The 25,224-nt window shown below is 43.7% G+C and overlaps 1 protein-coding gene across 7 annotated transcripts in view; it reads left to right on the top strand.

Annotated features, from left to right (window-relative positions):
• LOC137369960 (nucleolar protein 4-like) overlaps nucleotides 1-25,224 on the top strand; it is a 504,149-nt gene that overhangs the window by 129,678 nt on the left and 349,247 nt on the right. For 3 of the 7 annotated variants that reach the window (XM_068031785.1, XM_068031783.1, XM_068031786.1), the window contains exon 5: nucleotides 8,537-8,675. In XM_068031785.1, coding sequence (XP_067887886.1) covers nucleotides 8,537-8,675 — 139 coding nt within the window. Of the gene's footprint in view, nucleotides 1-8,533; nucleotides 8,676-10,881; nucleotides 10,966-25,224 lie in introns of all 7 variants that reach the window. The other 4 variants (XM_068031784.1, XM_068031779.1, XM_068031780.1 and 1 more) reach the window with 3 other exon arrangements.

The raw sequence follows: 25,224 nt of genomic DNA, 5'->3' as shown, positions 1-25,224 counted from the left end.
TAATATTTCCAAGTTTGCGGATGACACAAAACTAGGTAGGAATGTGCGTTGTGAGGAAGATGCGAAGTGGCTTCAAAGGGATTTGGACAGACCTAGTGGGCAAGAAATTGGCAGATGGAATATAATGTGGAAAAATGTGAGATTATCCACTTTGGTAGGAGGAGCAGATGTGCAGAGTGTTTCTTAAATGGTAAGAGATTACAAAGAGACCTGGATGTCCTTGTCAATAAGTCACTGAAAGCTAACATGCGGGTGCAGCAAGATATTAGGAAGGCTAATGGTATGTTAGCCTTTATCGCAAGGGGACTTGAGTACAGGAGTAGTGAAGTCTTGCTTCCATTGTATAGAACCTTGGTTAGATTGCACCTGAAGTACTAAATGCAGTTTTGGTCCGCTTATCTTGGGTAGGACATTATTGCCATAGAGGGAGTACAACAAAGATTCACCAGACTTGTTCCCGGGATGGCGGAACTGTCCTATGAAGAGAGATTGTGGAAACCTGGCCTATATTCTCTAGAGTTTCGAAGAATGAGAGGTGATCTCATTGAAAACTACAAAATATTTAAAGGGATAGACTGGATAGATGCAGGTAAGATGTTTCCCCTGGTTGTGAAGTCGAGAACCAGAGGATACAATTTCAAAATAAAAGGAGAAGCCATTTAGGACTGAGATGAGGAGAAATTTCTTTACTCAGAGGGTTGTTAATCTTTGGAATTTTGTACCCCAGGGGGCTGTGGAAGCTTAGTCATTGAGTATGTTTAAAGCAGAGATTGACAGATTTCTAAATATCAATGACATAAGGGGATATTGGTATTGTATGGGGAAAAAGGCATTGAAGTAGATGATCAGCCATGATCGTATTGAATGGTGGAGCAGGCTTGATGGGCTGAATGGCCTACTCCTACTCCTTCTCTGTTCCTACTGCCTGCCCCTGGGGAATGAATTAATCACCCACAGAGTCCAAACCAGGAAATGTAAACGTATAAACGATTTTTCAGTGAGGTACAGAAAGCAAAATAAAGATAGAGACAGAAAGATGGGATTGAGAGAGATAAAAGGGGCAACCAGAAAAAGATTTAAAGTTTTAATTGTTTTTAAATCTCCTGCGCTACTTGACTTCTGAAGGAATGAGACTCCAAAGAACAGTACAGCACAGGAACAGGCCATTCGGCCCTCCAAGCCTGTGCCGATCTGATTGCCCATCTAAACTAAAACCTTCTGCACTTCCGGGGACCGTATCCCTCTATTCCCATCCTATTCATGTATTTGTCAAGATGCCTCTTAAATGTCGCTATCGTACCTGCTTCCACCACCTCCCCCGGCAGCAAGTTCCAGGCACTCACCACCCTCTGTAAAGAACTTGCCTCGCACATCCCCTCTAAACTTTGCCCCTCGCACCTTAAACCTATGTCCCCTAGTAACTGACTCTTCCACCCTTGGAAAAAGCTTCTGACTATCCACTCTGTCCATGCCACTCATAACTTTGTAAACCTCTATCATGTCACCCCTCCACCTCCATCGTTCCATTGAAAACAATCAGAGTTTATCCAACCTCTCCTCATAGCTAATGCCCTCCATACCAGGCAACATCCTGGTAAACATCTGTACCCTCTCCAAAGCCTCCATGTCCTTCTGGTAGTGTGGCAACCAGAATTGCACACACTATTCTAATTGTGGCCTAACTAAGGTTCTGTACTGCTGCAGCATGACTTGCCAATTTTTATACTCTATGCCCCGACCGATGAAGGCAAGCATGCCGTATGCCTTCTTGACTACCTTATCCACCTGCGTTGCCACTTTCAGTGACCTGTGGACCTGTACGCCCAGATCTCTCTGCCTGAGAATACTCCTAAGGGTTCTGCCATTTACTGTATACCTCCCACCTGTATTAGCTCTTCCAAAATGCATTACCTCACATTTGTCTGGATTAAACTCCATCTGCCATTTCACCGCCCAAGTCTCCAACCGATCTATATCCTGCTGTAACCTCTGATAATCCTCATCACTATCTGCAACTCCACCAACCTTTGTGTCATCTGCAAACTTACTAATCATACCGGCTACATTTTCCTCCAAATCAGTTATATATACTACAAACAGCAAAGGTCCCAGCACTGATCCCTGCGGAACACCACTAGTCACAGCCCTCCATTCAGAAAAGCACCCTTCTACTGCTACCCTCTGTCTTCTATGACTGAGCCAGTTCTGTATCCATCTTGTCAGCTCACCTCTGATTCCGTGTGACTTCACCTTTTGCACCAGTCTGCCATGAGGGACCTTGTCAAAGGCCTTACTAAAGTCCATATAGACAACATCCACTGCCCTTCCTTCATCAATCATCTTGGTCACTTCCTCAAAAAACTCGATCAAGTTAGTGAGACACGACCTCCCCTTCACAAAACCATGCTGCCTCTTGCTAATAAGTCCATTTGTTTCCAAATGGGAGCAAATCCTGTCCCGAAGAATCCTCTCTAATAATTTCCCTACCACTGACGTAAGGCTCACCGGCCTATAATTTCCTGGATTATCCTTGCTACCCTTCTTAAACAAAGGAACAACATTGGCTATTCTCCAGTCCTCTGGGACCTCACCTGTCGCCAATGAGGATACAAAGATTTCTGTCAAGGCCCCAGCAATTTCTTCCCTTGCTTCCCTCAGTATTCTGGGGTAGATCCCATCAGGACCTGGGGACTTATCTACCTTACTGCTTTGCAAGACACCCAACACCACCTCTTTTTTGCTAACGACATGACGCAGACTATCTGCACTCCCTTCCCTTGACTCATCATCCTCCAGGTCCTTCTCTATGGTGAATACCGATGTAAAGTACTCATTTAGTACCTCGCCCATTTCCTCTGGCTCCACACTTGTAAAATTAAATTTTCAGTGATCGAAATTCACTTACTCCTGAAATCACCAGCCCTAATTTTTGTCTGGAACATTTAGTTGGTAACTAATGGATAAGTATTTGAGCTTCACACCATTGCATGTATTTCAATGCTGCGTTTGCCAGTGATCTTCTGTTAAAGTGCAGCCTGTGAAGGAGCAGGGTTACTCGGACCAAACGTTCGGATTTCTGTGCATAGCGGCACAAGTTCATACTTGGAAGTTGCTGTCCAATTTACTCCATGGTAACAGTGAGTGTTGCCAGCCTTACCATCAATGTTCCCGCTAAGCTGTGCACCACGCAGCAGCCTAGAAGTTCCTGCACAAGCTGAGCACAAGTTGGCCCCTTTCAGTTTCTGCACATCTGAGGCTGCACAAAAAAATTTAAAGGGACTGCGCACTTAAATGAATACCGCACACAACTGAAAAGAATTGGAGGAAATATTGCTCACCATTATTATTAACATAAAATCTAGGCCAATATTTTTAATTTCAGAGACTCTGCCAAGCCTCCATTATTACCTCCTAACAAAAAAAAAGCAACATTGGATTCTGCGAGGTCAGGGACACTCACTGCAGTCCTGGAGCATGATTGCTCTGTGTTGGCCACAAAAAATAGTGGAGTGCATATGTAATGAGATGCTTCCCTCCACCAGAGCCATTAATAAACACACCATCGGCATAATGCTACAATAATTAACTCCAGGATACAGTTTCAAAGTTAAATCATTGACTGAACCAATTGTGAAGCAAAATACATATTACACTGTCCCATCTTTTCTAAATGTAAGCTTTACTAGAAACATCAGGTTAAAAATAAGTTAGTGATTTATTTTGAAAATACATGTGAACATATGAACATATGATTTAGGAGTAGGCCATTCAGCCTTCGAGCCTGCTCTGCCATTCGGTAAGATCATGGCTTATCTGATTGCAACCTCGACTCCACGTTCCCGCCTACCCCCAATAACTTTTCACCCCCTTGCTTATCAAGAATCTATCTACCCCTGCCTTAAAAATATTCAAACACTCTGCTTCCACTGCCTTTTGAGGAAGTGAATTCCAAAGACACTCAACCCTCAGAGAAAAACATTGTCTTGTATGTTTCAATCAAGTTGCCTCTTACTCTTCTAAAAGCCACCAGATACATACATTTCTGATACTGCTGTCTCCTTCAAGTTTAAGGTTTGAAGTTCTCCATTGTATAAACTAATAATAGAACTTCAAGAGGAATCATAGAATGGTTACAGCACAGAGGGAGGCCGTTTGGCCTGTTGTGCCTGTGCTGGCTCGCTGCAAGAGCAACTGTGTTAATCCCTTCCCCGTTTCCCTGCAATCTTTTTCTCTTCGGGTGCTTATTCAATTACCTTTTTTAAAATCCTGATCGAGTGCACAATTGAATTGAACACAGTTCTTTATGATTTAGTTTGAGAATCTAGTAAATTACATAAGAAGTAGGAGCAGGAGACGGCCTCGAGCTTGTTTCGCCATTCAACATGATTATGCCAGATCCTTATATAATGCATTGATTCTCTATATGCGGTATATTGGTTATTAATATCTCAATGCCATAAAGGAAGATAAGTACTGTTTTGTGTGTAAGATAAAGTATTGTCAGGATTTGTGTTTTGGGTAGGGGAAGGGATAGGTTGAAGCAGGTGATGAGATGTGGATAAATATGTCTCTGGCATTTGGTCACCTGCCCTTGGGTTGAGAGGGAAGGATTCGGGAATGGATACAGGGATCGAGCGAGAAAGTGGTGGCTAGGAGAGGAAGTAGTGGCAAGCTGAGTTGAGTGGAATGTGGAAGTACAGAAGAATCTTGCCTGTAGTCTTAGCAAGAGCGATTGGGGCAAAGGTGCTGTAGAATAGCTTTTTAAAAAAAATCATACTACTTGTGAGAGTTTGATAGTGTGAGTTCAGGCTAACAATATCTACATTTTTAGTTATATACAGAGGGAGAACAGTGACAACGGCATACCCGGCCCTGTCGACCCTGCAAAGTCCTCCTTACTAACATCTGGGGGTTTGTGCGAAAATTGGGAGAGCTGTCCCAACGATGACTTGAGCAACAGCCTGACATAGTCATACTCATGGAATCATACCTTACAGATAATGTCCCAGATACCAGCGTCATCAATCCTGGATATGTCATGTGCCACCAACAGGACAGATCCGCCAGAGGTGGCAGCACAGCGGTAGACAGTCTGGAGAGAGCTGCCCTGCCTGTCCTCAACATTGACTCCGGACCCCATGAGGTCTCAAGGCATCAGATCCAACATGGGCAAGGAAACCTCCTGCTGATTACCATCAACCACCCTCCCTCGCCTGGTGAATTGGTACTCTTCATTGTTGAACACCTCTTGGAAGAAACACTGAGGGTGGCAAGGGCACAGAGTGTACTTTGGGTGGGGGACCTCAATGTCCATCACCAAGAGTGGCTCGGTAGCACCACTACTAACTGAGCTGGCCGAGTCCTAAAGGACAAAGCTGCTAGACTGGGTCTGCGGCAGTTGGTGAGGGAGCCACAAGAGGGAAAAACTGACTTGACCTCGTCCTCACCAATCTACCTATTTCAAATGTATCTGTCCATGACCGTATTGGTAGGAGTTCCCACTGCATAATCCTTGTGGAGACCAAATCCCATCTTCACATTGAGGATACCCTCCATTGTGTTGTGTAGCACTACCACTGTGCTAAATGGATAGATTTCGAACAGATCTAGCGACTCAAAACTAGGCTCATCAGCAGGAGAATTGTATTCAACCACAATCTGGAATCTCATGGGCTGGCATATTCCCCACTTTACCATTACCATCAAACAGGGTGATCAACCCTGGTTCAATGAAGAGTGCAGGAGGGCATGCCAGGAGCAGCACCAGGCACACCTAAAAACTATATACCTACCAAACAGCGTAAGCAGCATGCGATAGAGCTGAGCGATTCCACAACCAATGGATCAGATCTAAGCTCTACAGTCCCACCACATCCAGTTGTGAATGGCGGTGGACAATTAAACAACTAACCGGAGGAGGTGGATCCACAAATATATGCATCCTCAACAATGGGGGAGTCCAGCATATCAGGGCAAAAGACGAGGCTGAAGCATTTTTCATCCATCTTCAGCCAGAAGTCCACGTGATATAAAGAAATGGCTGAAGGCACTGGATACCGCAAAGGCTACGGGCCCTGTCAACGTTCCGGAAATAGTACTAAAGACGGGTTGCACCCCCAACCAAGCTGTTCCAGTACAGCTACAACATTGGCATCTACTTGACAATGTGGAAAATTCCCCAGGTATGTCCTGTACACAAAAAGCAGGACAAATCTAACCTGGCCAATTACCACCCCATCAGTCTACACTCAATCATCAGCAAAGTGATGGAAGGTGTCATCGACAGCACAATCAAGCGGCACTTACTGAGCAATAACCTGCTGACTGATGCTCAGTTTGGGTTCCGTAAGGGCCACTTAGCTCCTGACCTCATTATAGCCTTGAACCAAACATAGACAAAAGAGCTGAATTCCAGAAGTGAGGTGCGATTGACATCAAGGCAGCATTTGACCAAGTGTGGCATCAAGGAACCCTAGCAAAACTGGTCAGTGGGAATCAAGGGGAAAACTCTTCACTGATTGGAGTCATAATTCGCATAAAAGAAGATGTTTGTGTTGTTGGAGGTTAATCATCAATGTAGGAGTTTCTCAGGATAGAAACCATCTTCAGCTGCTTCATCAATGACCTTCCCTCCATCATCAGGTCAGAAGTGGGGATGTTTTTTACTGATTACACAATGGTCAGCACTGTTCACAACTCCTCAGATACTGAAGCAGCCCGTGTCCAAATGCAACAAGACCTGGACAACATTCAGGCTTGGGCTGATAAGTGGCAAGGAACATTTGTGCCATACAAGTGCCAGGCAATGACCAGTGGCGGCGCAGTGGTTAGCACCGAAGCCTCACAGCTCCAGCGACCCGAGTTCAATTCCAGGTACTGTCTGTGGAATTTGCAAGTTCTCCCTGTGTCTGCGTGGGTTTCCTCCCACATGCCAAAGACTTGCAGGTTGATAGGTAAATTGGCCATTATAAATTACCCCTAGGATAGGTAGGTGGCAGGGAAATATAGGGACTGGTGGGGATGTGGTAGGAATATGGAATTAGTATAAATGGGTGGTTGATGGTCGGCACAGACTCGGTGGGCCGAAGGGCCTGTTTCAGTGCTGTATCTCTTTTTAAAAAAAGAAATCTCCAACAAGAGAGAATTCAACCATCTCCCCTTTAACATTCAATGGCATTCCCATTACTGAATCCTCCATTATCAACATCTTAGGGGTTACCATTGACCAGAAATTGAACTGGACCTGCCTTGTAAGTACTCTGGCTGCAAGAGGAGGTCAGAGACTGGGAATCTGTGACAGGTAACTCACCTGTCTCCCCAAAGCCTTTCCTCCATCTACAAGGCACAACTTTCCACTTGCCTGGATGGGTGCAGTTCCAACAACACGCAAGAGGCTCAACACCATCCAGGACAAAGCAGCTAATTTTATTGGCACCCCATCCACAAACATTCATTCTCTCCACCACTGACTCACAGTGGCAGCAGTGTGTATCATCTAAAGTATATACTGCAGCAACTGACAGCACCATGCAAATCTGTGACCTCTACCACCTGGAAGGAGAAGGGCAGCAGATGCATGGGGACACCATCACCTGCAAGGTACCCTCCAAGTCGCACACCATCCTGTCTTGGAACTATATCACCATTCCTTCACTGTTACTGGGTCAAAATCCTGAAACTCCCTTCTTAACAGCACTGTAGGTGCACCTGTAACACATGGACTGCAGCATTTCAAGAAGACAGCTCACCACCACCTTAAGGGCAATTAAGGATGGACAGTAAATGTAGTTTTAGGCCATTTCCTGAGGTTGGAAACTTTTAGATATTGCAGGTAGATACCAGGGCCATTGGTCAAGAGGAACAAAGTAACTGATACACAGAGTTCTGTATTATGGTGGTTTCATAATGGTGGTAATCCGGCTATTTAAAATTTCGCTCAATCCTCCAAACCCCTTAGCAGCACAGGCACATGCCCGTTGCGCCCAATGTTATTAGGGGATAGGTAATGCAAACCACATTGATGTATTTCTCTCATCGCATATCATATTGCATATTATGTGCCTATTCTCATTTTTGGTAAAATTTTTGACAGGTGCAAAAGGTACAGGAACCCAGCACAATGAGTTTCTACTTATGTAATGATCCTCCAGTATAAATGATCTCAATTTCCTGATTCAATGGCACAGGAATTTTAGTGCCAGGATCTTTAGTTGTTATTGGATCAAGATTATCCGATAGAATATTTTATTAAAGGTTCATTGTACTCCTATTTGTTAAGACTTTGATTGGAAATGCATTATTGATGAAATGGTGAGCTATTGATTGCTTGCCCGGTTTCTCACTTTGAGGTAAAGGCAAGTATTCTGAAGTCAAAGAGCGAATTAAAGATGAAAAGGAAGAAAATACTCAATTTAGAATAAAAATGTTATAAACCTTAAAGATAATTTGTATTTTAAAATGGTTTTAAACTGAAGGAGAAAGTCCTGAAGTATGTTTTATCTATTATAATGTAAATGATTTATTTTTGTTTCAGCAGGATGAACAATCATTGAGCAGTGAGGAGTTTGAACTCAGTGACTCCACATGGATGTCAGTCGATCGCATGAACTCTGACCAAAGCTCTACCCTGGAAGAGAGGATGCACAGTCCACAGAACCTTGATGGTCATCAGGATGGTTAGTGGTATTTTACATCAGAAATTGTATTGTTAAATTCCTTGAGTTCAGTTAGAAATGGCCATTTGGAGAAGCGTTCCTTCTTCCACTGCTGCTAAAAATACACCTGGAAAAAAGGTATTTCTGGACTCTGGAGTATCCCAATAAAAATCTACACTTGTTTGACATTCAGGAGTAGCAATAACATCTTTTTAATATAGCACATACTTAATTGTTCCCCCCCCTTGCTGAAACATCCTCTGAATATTTTCTCAGAAGCATATGAGACGTGGCGGTATGTTACCTCCTGTCTTTCCTGCTGCAGTACTCAAAATGGCAGATGTGACAATATAAGATGATGAATTCTTTTTATTGTTTACATTTACAGTTGGCACTGTATGAGTGATGAAGCTGTACTGAACATGATGGTTAATCTGAAATTACAATAATAATTTTAGTGACTGGTTATCTGAAGAAAAACTCCTTTTTAAAGCCATTAAATCAGCAAGATTTTTTAAATTTGCAACTGTAAATTTCTGGGAGCATTTAAAATGTAAGGTTCTAGCTCTTGATAGGACAACAGTTTAATGATTGTGGTTAGGGCATCAAACAGATTGTCGCTGCAGTTTTACAGTAGACATAATTTTGAACATCCTAAGGGTTAGTTTTATCTTCAAAGGCTACTGTTATGCCTTGAAAACTGAAAGGAGATTTATGCAGTTTCAGGTACTGTAAGCATTGCTTTCCTAGAGGGAAGAGAAAAATATTTGTGATGATCAGACATTTTTGAGTTCGCAGATAATTCTTGTGGGTTAAATCTCAGCAAATTATGGATCAGGAAATTTGGTTGCCTCTAGATTAGGCAAATATTGAAAAGTTCTGTTAACAAGTGTAGCGTGTTTACTTGCTATCAGTATATCATTTAGAAAAACTTAACAATTACAATAAAACTGCCTTGATCAATAGCCAAAGAAGGACCAGAATGTGAAATAACAACAAAAATGCTTTCAAGAAAAAGCAGAATATGAGCTGTAAATGTGTGGATTGCTTGTGACTGTTTCAAAAGTTTACAAGGTTATTACTGCTTTGAATTGCTAAATGAAGCCCAAGTGTAACTAGCAGCTTGTTAATATATACTGAATGAATGTTTGTCTGGTGATATAAATGCATGAAGCTATGCATGCAGAAATGTAGTTTAGCTGCTGTAGGATTCGGTGTTGTTTAAAAAGTGTTTCTAATTTATATTATGTTATTATAAGCTTGGCCTGTTGCCTTGGACTGCACATTAAGTATCCAAAAGCAATTTCCAATGTTAAATAAATAGAACAAGCCTTCAGAAATCTCAATATCAAAAGAAATAAGTTTTAAAAACTGCAAGGTTTTCCAGTTCAGCAGACAAGGTTCTCTTATGCAAAATACACAATCATTGAGAGAAAATTTTTCTATTAAAAATCTCAGAATTGTAGCAATGAAAATCTGGGTACAGTGGTGTAGTGGTTAAGACACTGGAGTAGCAACCCAGAGATTATGCATTGAATGCCACTTTGGCAAATTGAGAAATGGAATTCAATAAATCAGGTCATTTATGAGCTAGCACCAGGAAAATAGTTAAAACCAAGTTGGTTTACTAATGGCCTTCAGGGATGGGAACCTGTCCCCAGTACTTTGCCTGTCCTACATGCAACTTCAGTCCCATAATATGAGGTTGACTATTAACGACCGTAAGCAAACCACTTAGTCGTATACAATCGCTATAGAAACGGTCATAAAAGAAATAAGGGATGGACCACTGCCGATAGGTTCAGACAGGATCAGAACAAGTCTCAAGCAGTTGAGGCCGAGTTGACCTTGCAAAGTCTTGCTTGTTAACATCTGGGGACTGCTGTCCATGTCAAACATGCATATGAGTTCATGGATTGTTAATTAAATAGTTTTAAAATAAAGCTGCAATGCTCGATTATTTATAGGAGAACAGGACCAGATGAAACGCAGCCATTAATTTTAATAAAATAGAACTGGGGGCCAGGTGTCCCCTCAGAGGTCAGAACATAGTTAATCTTCAAATAAAAAATAAGTTGGAAGTAAAATCCTTGATGTTAGTCTGTTAGTTTGACATCATTGGAATTAGTTATAAAGGAAGCAAGCAAGGGAAAAGGAAGTGCAGGTTTTAGAGAGTATATTGCCTTGTTTGGGAAGGGAGATTGGTTGTCTTTTTTTTGTCCTTTAGATGTTGGCCCAGATTCTGCAGTCTTTTATCAGGTGTTTGATCAGCATGGCCACCTCTACAGGGAATCTATGTCGTGTGAACGGGGTAAGGAACTGTGTGATTCTTTAACCAAGCAGATTGAAGAATCCTCACCTAAATACACAGAATCTAAAGCAACAAGTATAAAATAGAATAAAATCATGTACAGAAAGCAAAATAAAGTGAAAGATGGAATTAAGTAAGATGTGTCAATTAAAAGTAACAACAATATTGTAGTTTTTTAAATCTTCAAGTGTAATTACATTCTGAAGGAAGGAGACTCCAGACTTGTAATATTAAATATTCAGAGGTCGTTTGTCAGTAAGTAAAACGAGATTGTTAAAAATTCGCTTACACCTGAATGCACCAACCCTAACTTTTTCTGGCGTATTCAGTGAGTGCTGTGTGAGGTACGTACAGCAACTTCACACCCTTACGGCAAGATATTAGTGGAGCAAAGCTTATGGAGGAACAGGGTAACTCAGACAGCAACTTCCTGATTTCCGTATTGGGCTGCACATATGTGGACTCCGGAATTTGCTGTCCAATTTACTCCATAATAGTGAGCACTGATAGCCTCACCGTTATTCCTACTGCAAATTTGGGCTGTTAAGTACAAGGTCAATACAGTTGAAGGAAAATCTTGTACTTTAGTGCTGGCAGAGTACAATTATTGTTGGATTGGATTTTTTGAAAGAGATCAGCAACTCCAATTCCTTTCAGGGTAGAAGTCACTGCTCAACAGTTTTGGTGAAAATCAGTGAGCAGCTGATTTTAATGACTTTAATTTATAATGAGCAGTGAAATAAACTGGTGAGGATAGTGCACATCACTTTGGGTATTCCAACAGAAGTACGCTCAGTCCCAAGTTATGACTTATGTCATCCGTATACTACATTTAGGAGAGTATATAGGGGTGCAGACATCTCTTAAAACAGCACTGCCCACTATGATACAGTTGCTCAGTCTAATTTTAAAACCTTTTTTGAGAAAATTTAATTTTAATTTAATTTCTTATCTTAAAACTTCGCTGAGGTCTAGTGTACTGTTTACATCTATTTATTTCCACTTCTACTTCAAATGGTAGCATAGGGCTCCCTATGGGAATCACATTTATCTTCCCTAGGGAAAGAAGAAGAGCAATGAAAGGAGGTCAATCGCATTTACAACACCATTGACTACCCTCCAAGCTGCATTTACTGACAGGTGATTGTATCTCAATTTACCTGAGGAGCAATGATTCAGGGACCTGTATTGTATATCTTTTGCTACTCAACCGAGGGAGGATGTAATGGCACATCCGAGCTTCCCCTCATTTATCAGCTCCACCCTTTCTTTCTCATTTATGTTTTGAGTCATCCAATACACTATCATAGCTGAGAGTAAGGAAGTTCCTTGGGGTGTATTTATTTATTTAGAGATACAGCACTGAAACAGGCTGACCAACAACCACCCATTTATAATAACCTTACAGTAATCCCATATTCCCTACCACCTACCTACACTAGGGGCAATTTATAACGGCCAATTTACCTATCACCTGCAAGTCTTTTGGCTGTGGGAGGAAACTGGAGCACCCGGCGAAAACCCACGCGGTCATAGGGAGAACTTGCAAACTCCGCACAGGCAGTACCCAGAATCGAACCCGGGTCCCTGGAGCTGTGAGGCTGCGGTGCTAACCACTGCGCCACTGGTCTTGGATGGGGAGGAATGACTCATATTGACTCCTGTGAAGTGCTTGGGAGGTCTGGGGCAGTGGCCAGTGAAATTGCTTTTGTTCAATACCTACAGAAAGGAAAGAAGATACATGGCAGTAATTGAATTACATACAAAATGAGTTCCATGAGAATGTGTCGCAATTCCTTTGCATAAGCATTAAATGCATTGTTGACAATGAATGCGTGAGCAAGTAAATATGAACATATGGTAAAGAAGGATATGCATAGACCTGCTGGTCCATTGAGCCTGATCCATCCTGACCTAGTTTAACATCTGCACAACATCATTTCTATCTTATCCAAGCAGCCACACAATTTCTTAGGCAAGTCAAAAAAAAAAATCAGAAAAAAACATAAGCCAATTTAGCCAATGGGAACAATCCCAGGCACCAATAAGCTATCAAATATATGAGCAAAATAGAGTGAAAATAAAGATGCTAAAAATAGTGTTAACTTGCAGCTTGGGCAGCGGATCCAACTTCTCCATTTATTCGACTCCCTTTCTTGCTTCTGTTCGAAGTATCCTTAATGGCTGCTTCTGGAAAGAATTGTGGAATAATTAATTGCACTCCCTCTGCCCATATTGGTCTGCAGCTGGCAGTTATGCAGCACCTTGTCCTGCAAATAGAGAAGCAGAAGTAAGAAGTTCATACTGTTAAGAGGATATAAGTAATAAGTTGTGCAGGAAACAGTAGATGAGATTATATGGACATGGAATGTGCAACTACATTTGTAAGGATAGAAAGTAGAGAGCAGCTCCTGGGAAGGTTGTAAGCAAAGACAGCATTGTAGGTTGAAGTCGAGTATATTAAAGTCACCCTATGCAAATAATCATGTGTGGTAAACCGTCTAATGAGTGAAAGACAGTGTGTGGGGACTGTAATAGTGCAATTGTCATGAGTAACTATGTGGCCTATTTAAGAATGTTTTGCTGTACTTGAGCCAACCTTAAAAATGACAACAACTTGTATACATGTAGCACTTTTTAATGTAGAAAATATTAAGGTGGACTTTAAAGGAAGGGAGGGGATTGGAAAGGAAGAGGGCTTTAAGGAGGGTATTCAAATGCACGGGGCCTAGAGGGCTGAAGGCATGTCTGTCAGTGATGGGCAAGGGTTGTCTGGGATTGCACAAAAGACCAGAGTCAGAGGAACAAACTGTAAGATCTCCAAACTTCCTGCGCAGTTGTACCTATATAGTTTGCAAGTTGTTTTGCATATTCATGTGAGTTGCATCAGCCTCCTATACAGTTTAGATCATTGCAAAAGATGTTCCAGTACACTTACAACACTGGTATCCACCTGACAGTGTAGAAAATTGCCCAGGTATGTCCTGTCTACAAAAAGCAGGACAAATCCAATCTGGCAATTACCACCCCATTAGTCGGCTGTTGATCATTAGCAAAGTGATGGAATGTGTCTTCAACAGTGCTATCAAGCGGCGCTTACTCAGCAATAACCTACATACCAATGCTCCGTTTGGGTTCCGTCAGGGTAACTGTACTCCAGACCTCATTACAGCCTTGGTTAAAACATGGACAAAAGAGCTGAATTCCAGAGGTGAGGTGAGAGTGACTGCACTTGACATCAAGGCACCATTTGGCCCAGTGTGGCATCAAGGAGCCCTAGCCAAATTGAAGTCAATGGGAATCTGAGGAAAACTCTCCACTGGTTGGAGTCATACCTAGCACAGAAGAAGATGGATGTGCTTATTTGAGGTCAATCATCTCAGTCCCAGGACATCACTGCAGGCGTTCCTCGAGGTAGTTTCCAAGGCCCAACCATCCACAGCTGTTTCATCAATGACCTTCCCTCCATCGTAAAGTTAGAAGTGGGGATGTTCACTGATGATTGTACATTGTTCAGTACCATTCGCTACTCCTCAGATACTGAAGCAGTCTGTGCCCACATGCAGTGAGGCCTGGACAATATTCAGGCTTAGAATGATAAGTGGCAAGTAGCATTTACATATGAACATACAAATTAGGAGCAGGAGCAGGCCATTTGACCCCTCGAGCCTGCTGTACCATTTGATTAGATCATGGCTGATCTGAGTATGGCCTCAACTCAACTTTTCTGTCCACCCACTATATCCTTTGACTCCCTTGCCAATCACATATCTATCTAACTCGGCCTTAAAAATATTCAATGACCCTGCTTCACTGCTCTCTGGGGAAGAGAATTCCACAGCCAATTGACCCTCTGAGAAAATAAATTTCTCCTCATCTCCATCTTAAATGGGAGACCCGTTTATTTTTAAATTCTGTCCCCTGATTCTCGCATCTCTTAGAAGGGGAAACATCCTCTCAGCATCCACCCTGTCAAGCCCCCTCAAGTTCTTATATGCTTCAGTAAGATCACCTCTCATTGTTCTAAACTCCAATGGATACAGGCCAAACCTGTCCCACCTTTCCTCATAAAATAACCCCTTCACCCAAGAAATCAGTTGCGTGAACCTTTTCTGAACTGCAAATGCAATTATATCCTTCCTTTAGTAAGGAGACTAAAACTGCACACAGTACTCTAGATGTGGTCTCACCAACACCCTTTACATTGCAGCAATACATTATATTCCATTCCCCTTGCAATAAGCAACATTCCATTTTCCTGAATCACTTGCTGTACCTGCATGTTAACTTTGTGTGATTAATGTACCAAGACACCCAGATCCCTCTGTACCGTAGAATTCTGCAATCTCTCTCCATTTAAATAATATACAGTTTTCTATTCTTCCAACCAAAGTGGACAAGTTCACATTTTCCTGTGCTATGTAGGAACTCCAGGGCACTTCTTGTGTCCTGGATAAGCATATGTGCAGGAAATATTGTCAGTTGCAGCACCCTGCGCTCTGGATTTCGGAACTTGAACTGGTGGAGTAGTGGTAATGTCAGTGGATTAGTAATCCAGATGCCTAGGCTAATGCACTGGGGTCATGAGTTCAAAACCCACCACAGAAAATGGTGACATTTGAATTCAATTAATAAATTTTTGAGATTAAAAGTTAGTCTAATGGTGTCCATTTGTTGATTATTATAAAAACCTATCTGGTTCACTAATGCCATTTAGGGAAGGAAATCTGTTGTCCTTACCTGGTCTGCCCACATGTGACTCCAGGCCCACAGCAATGTGGTTGATTTTTAAATGCCCTCTAATATGACCTAGCAAGCCATTCAGTTGTATTAAACTGTTACAAAGTGTTAGAAAAGTAATGAAATGGACGGACCACCCGAGATCGACCCAGACCCTGGAAACGACAAAGGCAAACCCAGCCCTGTTGACTTTGCAAAGTCCTCCTTATGAACATCTGGGGGCTTGCGCCAAAATTTGGAGAGCTGTCACAGACTAGTCATGCAACAGCCTGACATAGTCATACTCACGGAATCATACTTTGCAGGCAATTGTGTTTGACACCACCATCACCATCCCTGGGTATGTCCTGTCCCATCGGCAGGACAGACCTAGCAGAGGTGGCGGCATAGTGGTATACGGGAGGGAGGGAGTTGCTCTGGGAGTCCTCAACATTGACTCCATACCCCATGAAGTCTCATAGCTTTAGGTCAAACATGGGCAAGGAAACCTCCTTCTGATTAACACCTACTGACTCCCCTCAGCTGATGAATCAGTGCTTCTCCATGTTGAACACCAATGGGAAGAAGCATTAAGGGTAGCAAGGACACCGAATGTATTTTGGTTGGGGGACATCAATGTCCATCACCAAGAATAGCTCAGTAGCACCACTACTGGCCGAATCCTAAAGGACATAGCTGCTTGATTGGATCTGTGGCTGGCAGTGAGGGAACCAAGAAGGCAAAACGTACTTGACCTCACCAATCTACCTGTCTCAAATGCATCTGTCCATGACAGTATTGGTAGGAGTGACCACCGCACAGTCCTTGTGGAGACAAAGTCCCGTCTTCACATTGAGGATACCCACCATCATGTTGTGTGGCACCACCACCATGCTCAATGGGATAGATTTTGAACAAAGAACAGTACAGCACAGGAACAGGCCATTCGGCCCTCCAAGCCTGCGCCGATCTTGATGCCTGCCGAAACTAACACCTTCTGCACTTCCGGGGCTCACATCCCTCTATTCCCTTCCTATTCATATATTTGTCAAGATGTCTCTTAAACGTTGCTATCGTATCTGCTTCCACCACCTCCCCTGGCAGAAAGTTCCAGGTACTCACCACCCTCTGTGTAAAAAAACTTGCCTCGCACATCCCCTCTAAACTTTGCCCCTCGCACCTTAAACCTACAGATCGAGCAACTCAAAACTGGGCATCCATGAGGTGCTGTGGGACATCAGTAACAGCAGAATTTTATTCAACCACAATCTGTAACCTCATGGCTTGGCATATCCCCCACTCTACCATTACCATTGAGCTGGGGGACCAACCCTGGTTTAATAATGAATGCAGGAGCGCATGCCAGGAGCAACATCAGGCATACCTCAAAATGAGGCGTCAGCCTGGTGAAGCTACAACACAAGAGTACTTGCATGCCAAATAGCGGAAGCAGTATGTGATAGATAGGGCTAAGCGACCCCACAACCAACGGATCGGAGCTAAGCTCTGCACCCCTGCCACATCCAGTCATGAATTGGGGTGGTGGACAATTAAACAACTAACAGGAGGAGAAGGATCCACAAATATCCTCATCCTCAATGATGGGGGAGCCCAGCACTTAATTGCAAAAGAAAAGGCTGAAGCGTTTTCAGCCAACTTCAGTCAGAAGTGCGAAGTGGATGATCCATCTTATCCTCCTCCTGAGGTCCCCAGCGTCACAGATGCCAGACTTCAGCCAATCCGATTCACTCCATGTGATATCAAGAAATAGCTGAAGGCACTGGCTGCTGCAAAGGCTATGGGCCCTGACAACATTCCAGCAATAGTACTGACGACTTGTGCTCCAGAATTAGCCACGCCCTGACGCAAGCTGTTCCAGTCCAGCTACAACACCTGCATGCCAATGTGGAAAATTACCCAAGTATGTCCTGTACACACAAAGCAGGACAAATCCAACCCGGCCTATCACTACTCTATCAGTCTATTCTCGATCATCAGCAAAGTGATGGAAGGTGTCGTCGACAGTGTTATCAAGCGGCACTTGCTCAGCCATAACCTGCTCGCTGACGCTCAGTTTGGGTTCTTTCAGGGCCACTAGCTCCTGACCTCATTACAGCTTTTGTCCAAACATGGACAAAAGAGCTGAACTCCAGAGGTGAGGTGAGAGTGACTGCCCTTGACATCAAGGCAGCATTTGACCGAGTATGGCATCGAGGAAGTCTAGCAAAACTGGAGTCAGTGGGAATCAGGAGAAAGCTCTCTGCTGGTTGGAGTCATACCTAGCACAAAGGAAGATGGTTGTTGGAGGTCAATCATCTCAGTCCCAGAACATCACTGCAGGAGTTCCTCGGGGCCCAACCATCTTCAGCTGCTTCATCAATGACCTTCCCTCCATCTTAAGGTCAGAAATGGGGATATTCGCCGATAATTACACAATGTTCAGTAGCTTTCGCGACGACTCCGATACTGAAACAGCCCATGTCCAGATGCAGCAAGCCCTGCACAACATTCTGGCTTGGGCTGATAAGTGGCAAGTAACATTTGCGCCACACAAGTGCCAGACAATGACCATCTCAAACAAGTGGGAATTTAACCATCTCCCCTTGATCAATTGCGTTACCATCACTGAATGCCCCACTATTAACATTCTGGGGGTTACCATTGACCAGAAACTGAATAGGACCAGCCTCATAAGTACTGCAGCTGCAGGAGCAGGTCAGAGGCTGGGAATTCTGTGGCGAGTAACTCACCTCCTGACTCCCCAATGCCTCTCCACCATCTACAAGGCACAAGTCAGGATTGTGGTGGACTACTCTCCACTTGACTGGATGGGTGCAGCTCCAATAATGCTCAAGAAGCTGGACACCATCCAGGACAAAGCAGCCGGCTTGATTGACGCCCCCTCCACAAACATTCACTCCCTTTGCCACCAGTGGACAGTGGCAGCAGTGTGCAACATCTACAAGATGCACTGCAGCAACTCACCATGGTTCCTTCAACCGCACATTCCAAACCTGTGACCTCTACCACTTAGAAGGACAAGGGCAGCAGATGTATGGGAACACCACCCACTCCAAGTTCCCCTCCAAGCCACACACCATCCTGACTTGGAACTATATTGCCGTTTCTTCATTGTTGATGGGTCAATATCCTGGAATTCCCTTCCTAACAGCACTGTGGGTGTATCTACCCCACATAAACTGCAGTGGTTCAAGAAGGCAGCTCACCACCACCTTCTCAAGGGCAATTCGGGATGGGCAATAAATGCTGCCCTAGCTATGACGCTTACATCCCATGAATGAATAAAAAAAATTAGGGTACTTTGAGGAAGTGACATGGATAATGAGGCACCTGTAGATTTGGTGTACTTGGTTTTCCAAAAGGTATTTGATAAGGTACCACATCAAAGGTCACTACACAAAATAGGAACTCATGGTGTGGGGCTAACATATTAGCATGGTTAGAGGATTGGTTAGCTAACAGGAAGCAGAGAGTCGGGATAAATGGGTAATTTTCGGGTTAGTAAGCTGTAACTAGTGGAGAGCCACAGGGATCAGTGCTGGAGCCTCAACTATTCACGATCTCTATTAATGACTTGGATGAAGGGACCGAATGTATGGTTGCTAAATTTGCTGATGAGCCAAAGATAGGTAGAAGAGTAAGTTGTGAGGAGGAGGATATAAGGACTCTGCAAAGGTGTTTAAATAGGTTGTGAGTGGGCAAAAATTTGGTAAATGGAGTCCAATGCGTCATAGATTTAGAGTTATTTATGGCACAGGAGGAGGTCATTTGGCCCACTGAGTCCATGCCAGCTCTCCACTGAGCTATGCTGGCAGTCCCACTCCCTCGCTTAATCTCCGTAACCCTGCAAGTCTCTTTCTCTCAGGTGGCCATTCAACCTCTACTTGAAGTCATCGATCATCTCTGCTTCCACCACCCTTATGGACAGTGAATTCCAGGTCATTACCACCTGCTGCGTGAAAATGTGCTTCCTCATATTCCCCCTGCCTCTTTCACTCGAAACTTTCAATCTGTGTCCCCTAGTCACTGTACCATTTGTTAATGGGAATAGTTTTTCCTTGTCTGTCACAATCTTGTATGCTTCTATTAAATCTCCCCTCAATCTCCTTTGTTCCCAGGAGAACAAACCCAGCTTTGCCAACCTAACCATGTAACTAAAATCTTCCATTCCTGGAACCATTCTGGTAAATCTCCTCTGCACCCTCTCTAGGACCCTCACATCCTTCCTAAAGTATGGTGACCAGAACCAGGCGCAATACTCCAGTTGGGATCTAACCAGAAACTTTATAAAGGTTCAGCAGAACTTCCCTGCTTTTGTACTCAATGCCTCTATTCATGAAGCCCAAGATCCCGATTGTTTTATCAGCCACTCTCTCAATATGTCCTGCCACTTCAAAGATCAAAGCACATGCACCCTGAGGTCCCTCTGTTCCTGCACACTCTTTAGAACTGTTCCATTAGGTATATATTGCCTCTCTCTATTCCTTCTGCCAAAATGCATCACCTCACACTTGTCAATATTAAATTCTATCTGCCACCTCTCTGCCCATTCTGCGAGCCTATTTATGTCCTGTTGCAGGTGCCTTCAGCAAATTTTGTGATTCTACTCTGTATTCCAAGAACCGAGGCATTTAGGTGTAGCAACAAGCAGTGGTCATAGCACTGACCCTTGGGGAACACCACTGTCTACCATCCTCCAGTCTGAAAAACAACCATTTACTGAGACTCGCTGTTTTCTGTCCTTAAGCCAATTTTTTTATCCAATTGGACACGGACCCTCCTATTCCATGAGCCTCAGTTTTATAAAGCAGCCTGTTATGTGGTACCTTATCAAATGATTTCTTAAAATCTGTATAACCAACATCCACTGCATTCCCTTCATCAACCTTCTCTGTTACTTCATCAAAAAATTCAATTAGATTAGTCAAGCATGATCTGCCATTTACAAATCCATGCTGGCTATCCTTAATTAACTTGAACATCTGCAAGTGTCCGTTGATATTTTCCCTGATTATTGTTTCTAAAATCTTGTACACCATGGATGTTAAACTAATTGGCCTGTTGCTAGGAGTATCCTTACACCCTTTCTTGAATAACAGTGTCACATTTGCCACTGTCCAATCCTCTGGCACCTTCCCCGTATCCAGGGAAGATTGGAACATAACGGCAAGCCCATCCACTATCTCCCTCCCCGCTTCCTAGAGCAACCTGGGATGCCATCTGGACCAGGTGACTTATCTACCCAAAGCATAACCAACCTTTTTAGTATCCACCACCTCGCCCTCCACCACCCTCAATTTTTATCATCCATTGCCTCTACTCTCTCTGCTTCTACTGATACCTTGTCAACCTCCATTTCCTTAGTAAACACTAATACAAAGTAATCATTAAGCATATTAACTATGCCCTGTGCCTCTAAGCATCTATTACCCTCTCTATCCCAAAAAAGCCCCACTCGTCCTCGTACTACTCGTTACTATTTACATGCTGGTAGAAGATCTTGGGGTTCTCCTTTAAGTTGACTATCATTCTATTTATTGTATATGGCCTGGTTCTCACTTGATGAGTTGACCTGACATGCATCATACATCCTCTTTTTTTTTTTTTGCCTCATCATCATCGCTATCTTCCTCGTCAATTCTTTATAGTAGGTATATATTTATTCTGAGTATTCTGAAATAACCCCTTACATGTCTGCCACTGCTTCTCTTTATTTTTATTCATTCATGGGATGTGGGCGACGCTGGCCAGGCCAGCATTTATTGCCCATTCCTAATTGCCCTTGAGACAAAGCAGGCTGCTTTGTCCTGGATGGTATCGAGCTTCTTGAGTGTTGTTGGAGCTGCACCCATCCAGGCAAGTGGAGAGTAATCCATCACACTCCTGACTTGTGCCTTGTAGATGGTGGACAGGCTTTGGGGAGTCAGGAAGTGAGTTACTCGCCTGAGGATTCCTAGCCTCTGACCTGCTCTTGTAGCCACGGTATTTATATGGCTACTCCAGTTCAGTTACTGGTCAATGGTAGCCCCTAGGATGTTGATAGTGGGGAATTCAGCGATGGTAATGCTCTTGAATGTCAAGGGGAGATGGTTAGATTCTCTCTTGTTGGAGATGGTCATTGCCTGGCATTTGTGTGGCGCGAATGTTACTTGCCACTTGTCAGCCCAAGCCTGGATATTGTCCAGGTCTTGCTGAATTTCTACATGGACTGCTTCAGTATCTGCGGAGTCCCGAATGGTGCGGCACATTGTGCAATCATCCGCGAACATCCCCACTTCTGACCTTATGATTGAAGGAAGGTCATTGATGAAGCAGCTGAAGATGGTTGGGCCTAGGACACTGCCCTGAGGAACTCCTGCAGTGATGTCCTGGAGCTCAGATGATTGACCTCCAACAACCACAACCATCTTCCTTTGTGCTAGGTATGACTCCAGCCAGCGGAGAGTTTTCCCCTGATTCCCATTGACCTCAGTTTTGCTAGGGCTCCTTGATGCCATACTCGGTCAAATGCTGCCTTGATGTCAAGGGCAGTCACTCTCGCCTCACCTCTTGAGTTTAGCTCTTTTGTCCATGTTTGAACCAAGGCTGTAATGATGTCAGGAGCTGAGTGGCCCTGGCGGAACCCAAACTGAGCGTCACTGAGCAGGTTATTGCTCAGCAAGTGCTGCTTGATGGCACTGTTGATGACACCTTCCATCACTTTACTGATGATTGAAAGTAGGCTGATGGGGCGGTAATTGGCCGGGTTGGATTTGTCCTGCTTTTTGTGTACAGGACATATCTGGGCAATTTTCCACATTGCAGAGTAGATGCCAGTGTTGTAGCTGTACTGGAACAGCTTGGCTAGGGGCGCGGCAAGTTCTGGAGCACAGGTCTTCAGTACTATTGCCGGAATATTGTCAGGGCCCATAGCTTTTGCAATATCCAGTGCCTTCAGTCGTTTCTTGATATCACGCGGAGTGAATTGAATTGGTTGAAGTCTGGCATCTGTGATGCTGGGGACTTCAGGAGGTGGCCGAGATGGATCATCAACTCGGCACTTCTGGCTGAAGATTGTTGCAAATGCTTCAGCCTTATCATTCGCACTGATGTGCTGGGCTCCCCGATCATTGAGGATGGGGATATTTGTGGAGCCACCTTCTCCAGTTAGTTGTTTAATTATCCACCACCATTCAGGGCTGGATGTGGCAGGACTGCAGAGCTTAGATCTGATCCGTTGGTTATGGGATCGCTTAGCTCTGTCTATCGCATGCTGCTTACGCAGTTTGGCACGCAGATGGTCCTGTGTTGAAGCTTCACCAGGTTGACACCTCATTTTGAGGTATGCCTGGTGCTGCTCCTGGCATGCCCTCCTGCACTCTTCATTGAACCAGGGTTAGTCTCCTGGCTTGATGGTAATGGTAGAGTGGGGGATATGCCGGGCCATGAGGTTACAGATTGTGGTTGAGTACAATTCTGCTGCTGCTGATGGCCCACAGCGCCTCATGGATGCCCAGTTTTGCTTTGCTAGATATTTTCGAAATCTATCCCATTTAGCATGGTGATAGTGCCACACAACACGATGGACGGTATCCTCAATGTGAAGGCAGGACTTCGGCTCCACAAGGACTGTGCGGTGGTTACTCCTACCAATACAGTCATGGACAGAAGCATTTGCGGCAGGCAGATTGGTGAGGACGAGGTCAAGTATGTTTTTCCCTTGTGCTAAGTTAGCTGATCTCAGGTGAGGAAGCTGTAGGGGTACTACAGTTAACTTCAATGACGCAGGACTAAGAAGCAGAAAATTAGTTAGGGCCCCCACCCCTTACTACTATCCATTAGGCCCTGCTGGATGTGTGTATTTCTGGTAAATACCTCCCCTGTGGTTGAAAAGCCTGTTAATACTCATGCGGTAGGCTCACATATGAAGAATTGTCACTTGGATGAGATACCAGAGGATGACATGCTTGAGCCCCAGCAGCGAGTGAATGTCTTCAGAAAATGATGATAGGAGGGAAAACTTAGCATAGAAAGGAGCAAAGAAGTAGAAGTAACAAATACATGCATCCACATAAGCACTGTTAATGTAGTTAAATGTCCGAAGGTGCTTCACAGGAGCTTTGTCAAACAAAATGCAACAACAGAGCCAAATACGGAGATGTTAGGACAGGTGACCAAAAGCTTGGCCAAAGAGGTAGGTTTTATGGGGCATCTTAAAGGAAGTAAGGGAGGGAAAGAGGTAGAGGGGTTTAGGAAGTGAATTCCATATTTTAGCGCCTTGTTGGCTGAAAGAAGGGCTGCCAAAGACCGAGCAATTAAAATCAAGAGTTTGCTAAAGGCCAGAATTAGGTGAGTGTCGAGATCTTGGGGGTTTGTAGGGTTGGAGGAGGTTACAGAGATGGGGAAGGATGAGGCAGTGGAGGGATTTGAAAATAAGGATAAGAATTTTAAAATTGTGGTATTGACAGGCTGGGAACCAATGTACATCAATGAGCACAAGGGTAATGGGTGAACGTAGAGGTAATCAGTGGACGTTTGTGCAGTTAGGCTTGGATACCCTGATCTTTACACCATTCATAAATGATATGGAGGATATACTTCGAAGACCTTTAAAATGTCCCTATGATGTGACCTCCTGTGGCCAAATAACCAAGTTGAGGGAGGAATTTTAAGAGAATTTTGCAAAATCGTGTTTCTGACGGAGCCCAACCACCACTTCAATAATTCGGATGTGTAACCTCTGCAATTTTCTGTGCATTAAAATTATCGCTGTAGTAAACGACATATAACTTTACTATTACGAATGATCTACTTAGGGGGATAGACTGCCACCTAGTGTAGTAAGTACTGATTCAGTTGCAGCATTTAAAATGAAACTTGTTTAATTCCTAATTCAGTAGAGCTATCGAAGAGCATTGTTTTTGAGCAGGAAAAGTTGGAAAAATAATCATTTTGGGTGACTGCTTGACATTATGGATTAATGCCTCTCTTGAATCTGGGGTTGGCTCTGGCTTAGATTTATGGAATGAAAGTTTCCTTGTTCTGACATGGGTAAAGAACTGATCAACTGGCCTTGAGGAGCTTTAATGTGGATCTTAATCATGATTGAGGTATACAAAATTATGAGGGGCATTGATAGGTTAGATAGGAAGAGACTTTTTTCCTTAGCGGAGGGGTCAATAACCAGGGAGCATAGATTTAAGGTAAGGGGAAGGAGGTTTAGAGGGGATTTGAGGAAAATATTTTTCACCCAGAGGGTGGTTGGATTCTGGAATGCACTGCCTGAAGAGGTGGTCGAGGCAGGAACCCTCGCAACATTTAAGAAGTATTTAAATGAGCACTTGAAACACCATAGCATACAAGGCTATGGGCCAAGTGCTGGAAAATGAGATTAGAATAGTTAGGTGCTTGATGGCCGGCACAGACACGATGGGCCTGTTTCTGTGCTGTATAACTCTGACTCTAAAATAAAGTTACAAATGTTAGTTTAGTTTAGAGATACAGCACTGAAACAGGCCCTTCGGCCCACCGAGTCTGTGC

The sequence above is a fragment of the Heterodontus francisci genome, chromosome 5 (genome assembly GCF_036365525.1).
Source record: "Heterodontus francisci isolate sHetFra1 chromosome 5, sHetFra1.hap1, whole genome shotgun sequence".
Classification (NCBI taxonomy): Eukaryota; Metazoa; Chordata; class Chondrichthyes; order Heterodontiformes; family Heterodontidae; genus Heterodontus; species Heterodontus francisci.
Note: the sequence above shows the minus strand (reverse complement) of the source record. Positions and strands in the feature narration are given on the sequence as shown.